This window comes from Monopterus albus, unplaced genomic scaffold (assembly GCF_001952655.1).
Source record: "Monopterus albus unplaced genomic scaffold, M_albus_1.0 scaffold217.1, whole genome shotgun sequence".
Lineage (NCBI taxonomy): Eukaryota > Metazoa > Chordata > Actinopteri > Synbranchiformes > Synbranchidae > Monopterus > Monopterus albus.
The window spans coordinates 413,651-423,169 of NW_018128097.1; the positions used below are offsets into that span (position 1 = coordinate 413,651).

The 9,519-nt window shown below is 41.8% G+C and overlaps 2 protein-coding genes across 2 annotated transcripts in view; one reads left to right on the top strand and one right to left on the bottom strand.

Annotated features, from left to right (window-relative positions):
* The window catches only part of LOC109971165 (NEDD4 family-interacting protein 1-like), an 8,806-nt gene extending 6,720 nt beyond the window's left edge, over positions 1–2,086 (top strand). Inside the window, exons 6-8 of the mRNA XM_020619252.1 lie at positions 372–438; positions 536–644; positions 1,280–2,086. Of these exons, the coding sequence (XP_020474908.1) occupies positions 372–438; positions 536–642 (174 nt within the window). The 3' untranslated portion in view covers positions 643–644; positions 1,280–2,086. The remainder of the gene's footprint in view (positions 1–371; positions 439–535; positions 645–1,279) is intronic.
* Positions 2,087–4,379: 2,293 nt separating this feature from the next.
* On the bottom strand, positions 4,380–9,124 carry fgf1a (fibroblast growth factor 1a). The gene is made up of 3 exons (XM_020619253.1): positions 8,775–9,124; positions 6,371–6,474; positions 4,380–6,073 (listed from the first exon to the last, which is right to left on the bottom strand). The coding sequence occupies exons 1-3, from the start codon at positions 8,941–8,943 to the stop codon at positions 5,873–5,875; spliced, it is 474 nt and encodes a 157-aa protein (XP_020474909.1). The 5' UTR covers positions 8,944–9,124; the 3' UTR covers positions 4,380–5,872.
* Positions 9,125–9,519: the final 395 nt, after the last annotated feature.

Consider the following 9,519-nt stretch of genomic DNA (forward strand, 5'->3'; position numbering starts at 1 on the left):
TTGTTTCGAGAATATTTCTTCTTTCCACCATTTTGTCCGCTGCTAGAGGAACTCTTAAGCCGCTTAAAAGTCCTCCTCTCTACTCTTACGGATTTTTACCTTAGGAGCTGTTCTTAGAGCTAAGATGTTTCGTGAATCACTTTTATCTTTACTAAGATTTAGTCCTAAATTTAAGGGGAAATTCTAAAAAAACATATAACTCTAAAGTTTTCTTAGAATTTCGTCACTAGGAGCAACTTTTAGGCTTAGGAAGCTTTGTGAATACGGGCCCAGATGTTCAGTAGTGTGAAGGTGCAGGATTAGTAGTTCTTATCTGTTTTAACTGTCTTCAATCATGTCCAACGGATTGAAAATTTAAATTTTCCCCCCAGTTTTCCACCTATTTCCCTGGCTACTTTGATGGGCAGTACTGGTTGTGGTGGGTGTTCCTGGCCCTGGGTAAGCTACATTAGTTATTTTATAAACAAATTTTACCATCTCTTATGTTGTATGATTTTTAACTTCTTGAATCACATATCTTTTCTTTGGACTTTAGGCTTCATGCTGTTCATCAGAGGCTTTGTTAACTACTCCAGAGTGCGTAAATTGGCCGATCCCACCTACACCACCCTTCCCCGAACAAGGGTGCTTTTCATCTACTAGAGGTAAGGTGTGTTATGTTATTCTGGCTGATTTAGATTTTTTTTTTACAACCCCAAATCAGAAAAGGTTGGCGCGGTATGTGAAAGTAAAACTGCAAATAGTGATGTGTAAATCATGTATCCTGTATTACACTGAAAATGATACAGCAGCACATTGATGTGATACTGCCTCAGTTTCATTCTTTAGAGTAAACACTCCAGTTCTAATGCCTGCAACACCTAATGGTTTACAAATCACCATTTTCAGATTTAATTTTGATTTTACATACTGTCCCAACTTTCTCTGATTTGGGGTTGTAAATCATTCAGGGTCACCGTTATCACTCAGCTCATCTGAGTGGTTGCTTGTTAAAGTGGGCTTTAGTTACCCTGTATTTTGTGTCATCACTAGGAAACAGGATGTGACAGAAGGGTCAGAGCAGTTCAGAGTAGCTTATGCTGTTGGTTTGTTTTGAGTCTCAGTAGACCCTGCAGTGACTGGGTCTTTACATGATACTCATGTTAAATTAGTTGGATGAGTACTGGACTTTAGGAGTGGCTGAAATTGTCTTAATCATGTTAGAGTTGTTAATGTCACTGCTGAAAACAGTCAATTTTTTCTAATTTAATTTTTGTATCTTTCCATAACCTAAACTCAGGCTGTTGGATGTGAAGAACTGGACATGACCACCACAAGCAGCAACACTGCAACGAGTTTGAAATTAAACTGAAGACACTTAAAGGATAGGTTTAGGAGTTTCAAGTTGGTCTTAACACAGTAGTGATGTGCCCATATGCACATGAGAATTGTACCTAGTCTGTAACTTCTCTTCTCCACACTCACCTGGACTGTGACTGAATGTAAAAATTGCACTCCAAAGTTTTCTGAGGCTCTAATGAAGCCTCAGCCGTCCCACTAAGGTCATCTGAGTTGGTATCTTTTAAAGCTATGGTCTGCTTAAGACATATTTAGCTTTTTTTGTTACCCGGAAAAGTACTTCCTTGCCGAGCTATGGCAGAGGGATACATTCTCCTATGCGCCTGTGGGCTTTGTTACTACAGCCGACTCTACTCACGTGAGTAAAGAGATGTCAGTTTATTTATAAAGCATATTTCAAAACATCACTTGGCCAAAGTGCTCTATGTAATAATACATACTGTAGTATAAAACAGTCGTGGAAGAGATGAGGAGAAAAAAAAAGCGCCACAACCCTTATACTGTACCTAAAAGCAATAATAAATATGATAAAAAGACTAGTTAAAAGGAAATTGGATTACAACCACATGAAAAAAGGCACAAATAAGAAATGGTCACATCCCTCAGACTATGGTTACGAGCAATAGAAAAAAAATTGAATTACAGCTGTTAAGCTGTATCACGAGTCAGAGCATAATCCATCCATCCATCTTCATCTGAGACCTGTTCATGGGGGCAGTAGCCTGAGCAGAGCCTCCCAGACTTTCCTCTCCCCACAAACCCCCTCTAGCTCCTCAGGAGGAACCCCAAGGCGTTCCCAGGCCAGCCGGGAGACCTAGTTTCTAACGTCTCCTGGGTCTGCCCCGAGGCCTTCTGCCGGAGGGACATGCCCAGAATACCTCCCCAGGGAGGCATCCTAAACAGGTGCCCGAGCCACCTCAACTGGTTCTGCTCACCACGGAGGACCAGGGGCTCTACTCTGAGCTCCTTACGGGCACGCCCAGCCACTCTCTGGAAGAAGCTCATTTCTGCGGCTTATATCCACAATCTCATTCTTTCGGTTCATGGCCATAGGTGAGGGTAGGAACGTAGATCGACCGGAAAATTGAGAGCTTCATCTTACGACTCAGTTCCCTCTTCACCACAACGGACTGGTACAGAGACTGCATTACTGCAGACGCCGCACCGATCTGTCAACCTGCCGCTCCATTTTTACCTCACTCGTGAACAAGACCCATCCCCACCGCTTGACACTCAGCTGCAAACCCCTCCAGTGCACACTGTAGGTTTTGAACTGATGAAGCCAACAGAACCACATCATCCACAAAGAGCGGAGACGAGATTCCATGGCCACCAAAACAGACACCCTCTGCTCCCTGGCTGCACCTAGAAATTGTCCATAAAATAGTGAACAGAATCGGTGACAAAGGGGCAGCCTTGGCAGAGTCCAACATGAGTCGGAGCATAAAACAGAGGGAATTAGAAACAGTATAAACTATTACCAATATCGGACACTGAATTTCGGGAGGAATCTGTGTATGCAAAGCATACAAAACCTAACTGCACATCAATATCAGAGCCTCTCGGTTATCATAACATGCCCCTGGAAGATAAGTGAAAATACACTAACAGCTGTGATGATGGTACAGCTGTGCTTTGCATTTTCTCTCCTTACATTACTGTGGAAATTGGGTCCTCATACAAGTAATTGGCTTAGCTGTGCACATTGTATTTCTATCCATTTTGACCACTAATCAGTGTTTGAGGATCTCTCAAGTGAAATGGTTTTATCCATCGTTTGCTTCTTTCCGAACACCCTGGATAAACGCAGACATAAACCATGTTCTCCTGTGTGCAAGGTGCAGATGAGGATACTGACATGTGATAAACACACGTAGACTATAACCCAGACACAGATTCAGAGCGGGTTTTATTGGTGTCCCAAAACCATAAAAATTCCAGATATGAAATCTGTAAAGAACAAACTGACTTCAGAGTGAACTCTGAGCACAACTTTAGAAGTAAACACTGGCTAACAACAACAAACCTACACACAACTATTACTGCATATCCCTCCACCACAGCCCGGCAAGGAACTACTATCCTAGGAGACAAAGTCAGATACTGTATGTCTTAAATATATTGTAACTTTGGAAAATACAGACTTGATGGAGCTTACTGGGAAGGTTCATTTGAGCCTCAGATGAACTTTGGAGGGCATTTTAGCACAGAATGAGTGTATTTTACATTCCAGGTGGAAGTCTTCAGGGTCGGTGAGGAGAGGTTACAACAACAGAGCTCTTCTCACGTACATATGGGCACATCAGTATTGTATTAGAACCAACTTGATATCCCGAATCTATCATTTAACCAGAAGCCGGCTCTCTAAAATATTCAGGAATTATATCAACAGTTTTTTTTGTTTTGCAGCTTAATCAGTGGAAAATGGTTAATAAGGTAGTTGTCCCTCAGTGTACTCATTAGTGGCAAATGTTAAGTGCTATTTGCATCTGTCTGTAATGTATAAATAATGCCTTATGTCATTTGATGGTAGCATGCATCTGCCCTTAAGGTCAATGGATAGGGAGAGCCTCCTGTTGGTGACCCTTGAAGCCAACAGGTCATCGACTGTGGACTGGTCATAGCATGCAAACACGCTTTGTAATGTGCACTAATTTGACTTCATGGTTCTAGTGTGACTATTATAGGCTGTTTTTAGATACCACTCCCACCTAAAAAAAAGCAAGCTTTCATTACTGTAAATGCTAATATATATGCATTACCACATATTTCACCTCACCTGTTGGCTTTAAGTAGTGTTGCCCTTTTTCCCAGCCAGGAGGGAGCAGTGTTGTCTGCTCCTTTTAAGATAGAAACGGTTCATTAGGGACATTGTCATAATCATACATGCTTGTGATTAAAATGCAGTGTCAAAATTGCATTCAAGTGTAAGAACTTATTTTGCTTGTGAAATGTTTTGTTTTTTGTTAAATCAGGCAAAAACTATCCATGCTGGAAATAGAGTTGAAGATGCAGCTGTTTTAGATGAGCTTCATTTTTTGTTTTTTTAAACAAGAACAAGCTGCAGCTAATAGTAACAAACTGCCACAGCAGCTCCATTGATGGTGAAGGATGCTAAAACTTTGGATGATGACAGTAACCCGGATGATTTCCATAGGTGTCTGAGCACTTTTTCTAGTTCAATTCTTCAAAAGGCTCATTAATGCTTTAATAGCGTGACCTTTCAGCAACTCGGTGAACCTGTGTCACATTCGCTGGCGGCGAAAGACCTCTGATTACAGAGTCTGCATGTTAGCTGATAATGATCTTGCTCAGACATTCGCATCATATTATCTTAGAGCAGAAAAACTCAATTTCCAGCTGGATGTTTTGCCTCAACATTAAATGAACAGAAGTGGATGGGAATTTTTTTTTTTCCATAGGGTGTAAGAGGTTAGCCATCTTCTATCAAACTATGTCAAAGAATGCAGGTGCACTTTTAGAAAGCTATAAAACCCACAGGATTGCTCCCATCATGGTTTGTAGCCCCAGACAAATAAGAAGAAAGAAGTTATGCTTTTTGTTTCCATTTTAGAGTCTGGAGGAAGCGGCACCTCGGAGTAACAGAGTTCTTGATGATTGACATACTTCTGTCATGACTTTGTTACAGACCCATTGTGCTTATTTCATTGTGATGTATAGCTGCAACCTTGGGGTTTTGATTGTTATTAAACTGTACAGAAAACATTTAGTGTTAAATAAATGTCACCTTTAATGTGTCAAGCCTGAGTTATCTGGATTCCTGATCCTACAACGATATCCAGTGTCATACATTGTACAGTCACAATTTCCACATATTCACAATCTGGGAAGAAGGGTTATTTAGTCAGGGTAAAGCTATAGCAATTGGGGGTAGGGGCATTAAATATAAAATGTGAAGCAACATCCATAAGGCAGAGAAAGGTGCAACTCTGAACCTTTGTCACACATGCAGGGCAGCAAGTTGCTCTAAAGCCTTTTCAAGCCATCAGTATGTTCTAATCTGCTACAGAATAATCAAATTACCGGTAAAACGGACTCGATGCATGTGATTATCCAAGCCAGTAAAATGGATCATCTATAGATCTGATTAGATGGGTTGCATGTCTTTTAACATTCAAGTAAAAGTGCATTGGTTTGTGAAAAAAAATTGGCCTTTTTAAAAACATTTTTCCCACTTCAGTGATCCTTTATATCAATTCCTGATCTATACCTGCATCCAGATCCATCTTCTAGGATGTTATCAGGCTAATTTGAACAAAGAGCTGATATAAAAAAAGTGCATAGTATCTTAGCTCTAATGCATCACTAAGACTAAGACCAGTACTTAAACAAAACTGCAGCCACTCCTTTTCCCAATACATTTTCACACCGCTTCTTTCACCTCTTCACCTTGTTACCAGCACAAATAGTGATTTTAGCTAATGAAATGTGTATTTACGAAAACATAGCCAGCCTCTAGCAGGTTCCAGGTCCTTTTGGTTCAGGTGCCACAGTGCGTTGAGATAAAACGTCCTCACTCTCCAGAGTCATCCAACTGACGGGGCAGAAAGAAGACAGCCTTCTGTCCGATGTGAGTTCTTGGACCCAGTTTAGGTTTTCCATTCTTCTTCAAGGCTACGTACCAGGTCCTGTCCTGATATTTCTGAGGCTGATACGTGTTGTAGTGGTTCTCCTCCAGTTTCTCCAGGAAGTAACTTTCATCAGTGACTGTGGGCTGAGAGAAAAACACAGAACAAGCACCGTTCGCCGTCAGCACTTACAGAGGAATTTGGTCGTTTGATTTGAGCTTTAACATTTGAAGCATAGACTGAGTTTATGGCACCATAATCAGATCGACTCACGTCACTATGGTGTCGCTTCTGGGAGCTGTCATGTTGTCCATTTTTATACCGAGTCAATGGTTTAAAGTACTATTGTACAGTACAATTTTGAGTAATCAAGTATTTAACTACAAAAAAAAGCCTAAACTAAACCACTGACATAAAACATCATGGAGAGAGAGGCTACTCACTGAACTGTATAAACGCCCCTCATCGTTCATAGCCAGATATCGCCCAGCTTCTGTTCCTTGGATGACCACCACACCTCTGTTCACGGATTTTATCTTTAAAACAGCTAAAAAGAGAAAGTTTGAAATAAGGTGCAAAGAAATAACATGGCTACAGCTGAACTTTATAAATACACCTATGCCAACATGGGCCACTTCTCTGGTTTAAAAAAAAAAACAACAAAAAACCCCCCATCATCACAAATCTGAGATGATGGTGTCAGTGTGAAATATTCATTCAGCTACAGCCGGCTGACAGAGAAGACTAAGCATTTCAAGCCTTTGCTCTTGAGTTGTGCAAGTAAATGAATGATGGCTGGCTCAAGTATCATGACACAGTGTGGTAAGTGCAACCAAATCAATTTTAGAGCATCCTTGCTATCTTGGACTCTTATGTCAAAGCCAGTCTCTTCAGCATAGGAAGCGGATAAGCCCCCCTTTTTTTTAAACCAATAAAAGGGTTAGATGGTAACCATTCATCAGCACACAACTACTAAGAGATGGCATTAGTATGAAATGTTGACTGCCAGGCACATTATTCATCAGCACACAACAACTAAGAGAAGGCATTAGTATGAAATGTTGACTGCCAGATTTCCTCCAACCATTAAATGACACATTTGCTGTGGTTAGTGGACTTGCCTGAGGTCCTTGAAGAGGTTTTACCTTTCAGCCAGCACTTAAATAACATAGTTCATACAATTCAGTAGCATCAGAAAGCATTCAGACCCCTTCACTTTTTGCAGTTGTAGATTTGATTTGCTCCTCTATCTACACTTAGTAATCAATTTTCAGACTGATAATTCGTTACTTTGTTGAAACCCCTATGGCAGCAAGCAAGTACAGCTTCAAGTCTTCCTAGTACATCTCTACAAGCTTCACATACCTGGATTTGGGTAGTTTTATCTTTCTGGCAGATCCTCTTCAGATCCATCAGACTGGGCAGGAAGTGTCTGTAAACTGCCATCTTCACGCGGCTCCACACGTGTTCTGTGTGGTTTAAGTCAGAGCTTTGTCTGGGCCACTCAAGGAAGGTCAGACACCTGTCCTTAAGTCACTCCAGTGATGTCTTTGCTGTTCAGGTCATGCGCTGTGGAGCAGGTTTTCTTCTCTGGATTTGGCTACGTTCACTCTTCCCTCAATTCTGACCAGCTTGCTGCAGAGAAACACCCCGAAAGGATGATGCTGCCTCCACCATGCTTGGATAGAATTAGCAGATGATGAGCAGTGCCTGGCATTCAAACCTGGTGCTAGGAGTTCTACCCAAGTCCTCTAAAAGCTGTTTGTCAAGCTATGTGTCTTTTGTCTAGTGACTGTACTGTAAGGACCTGATTGATGGACAGCTGCTGCGATGGCCACCCTTCTGGCAGGTTCTCCATCTCTGCAGAGGACTTCTGAACTTCTTCTGGAGAGGACTTCTCTGTTATTTGTTGGGTTCTTGGCCATCTCACTGACTAAGGCCCTTTTTGCCCAGTTATTAAAAGTGCTGGTGGCTCCAAATTTCTCCCATTTCACAATTAATGAGGCCGCTGTGCTCCTAGAAACAATCAAAGCCTTAGAAATGGTTTTATACCCTCGTCCTGATCTATGGCTCACCACAAGTTTATCTCACAGATCTAGAGAGCTCCTTAAAATTCATGGCCTGGTTTTTGTCCTGACATACACCGAATTGTGGGACCTTGTATCCACAAACATCTCTCTTAAAATACGCCCAATCAATTGCATTTGCCCAAATCACAGCAGCCACTTTGAATTGTCACAGCAGGAAAAGTACAGGTGAAACAAATCTAGTTAATGACAATGACTCCATTTCAGTTGCACCTGTGGTTTTCCTGTTATGACATGCTAAAACGTCTATGAAAAAAGGTCTATCAAGTTCTAGACACACCTCAAGCATAATTAATACAAACAGAATGCACCTGACCATATGTTGGAGTGCCACAGGAAATGTGCTGAACAGTTTGTAAATGAAAGATTTCAGGTTTTTAATAAATTTGCAAACATATTTTTAGTTTAGAACACAAAGTGTGCAAAAGGTCAAGGGGTCTGTATACTTTCTGAAACCACTGTATACACAAACATACTATGCATGGTAGTTTTGCTAAGTAACTTTAAACCCCCACTATGCATCCTAACCACAACCCTCCTCCCCATCAGACAAGTTCGGTAAATGCAGTTACAGAGAACATAAATCAGAACTACTGGGATTTTTCCAAGCCGAAGATTAACAGCACCCCGCTTTAAAATATCATCGAAAGGCTCGTTTCTCACACTTTCTTCCGACACTCCTGCAGTAAATAAAGGAAGTGAACGCGTCATATTGTTTTCCTGGCCTGGATGTAAAATGCGCAGTGTGCTGCGGTCTTACTGTAAACGTCCCTGTCATCTCTGAGGCCCTGCACTGTGCCATCGGGGACGATCTGGAGGTGGTGTCCGCCATTCATGCAGTACAGCCGAGTCAGCCGCCTGTAGCCCCGCAGCAGCAGGCCGCTGTCCTCGCTCTGATCCTCCAGTCCAGACACCTCTCTATCCGTCATTCTGCGCAGAGGAAACACCGCACTGTAATCAACAAGGGGGCGCCGCGATGGATCCGGGCTTTCCTTGTTAAAAAGAATCAGCGGGCTCGGTCCCCTGCAGTGATCAGGTGTTTACATGCTCGTGAACGAGCGCAGACACTACACAGATGCGCGTCCCTGACTCCTGGCCCCAACCTCCAACTGGGATAATAGAATGGAGTAAGATCACAGCCCAGTATGGGTTTTGTAAGCTACATATCTTAAAAAAATTGTAAACAATTTCATCAATATATATTATTTAGGTTAAGCTACAGTTTCAACAATTCAGCAGTTTATTGCCTGGTAGGTTTAAAGTTCAATGACTATGTTGGTTTACATATACACTGCTCAAAAAAATTAAGGGAACACTTAAACAACACAATGTAACTCCAAGTCAATCACACTTCTGTGAAATCAAACTGTCCACTTAGGTAGCAACACTGATTGACAATCTATTCCACATGCTGTTGTGCAAATGGAATAGACAACAGGTTGAAAGCATAGGCAGTTAGCAAGACATCCCCAATGAAGGAGTGGTTCTGCAGGTGGTGACCACAG

Bases quoted from the DNA above. Each gene is read 5' to 3' on its own strand.
- fgf1a (XM_020619253.1), bottom strand. From the start codon at position 8,943: ATGACGGATAGAGAGGTGTCTGGACTGGAGGATCAGAGCGAGGACAGC. The intron at 6,475-8,774 runs GTAAGACCGCAG...TTCTCTTTTTAG, and splicing joins AGATGACAGGGACGTTTACA to CTGTTTTAAAGATAAAATCC. The intron at 6,074-6,370 runs GTGAGTAGCCTC...TTTTTCTCTCAG, and splicing joins AGGGGCGTTTATACAGTTCA to CCCACAGTCACTGATGAAAG.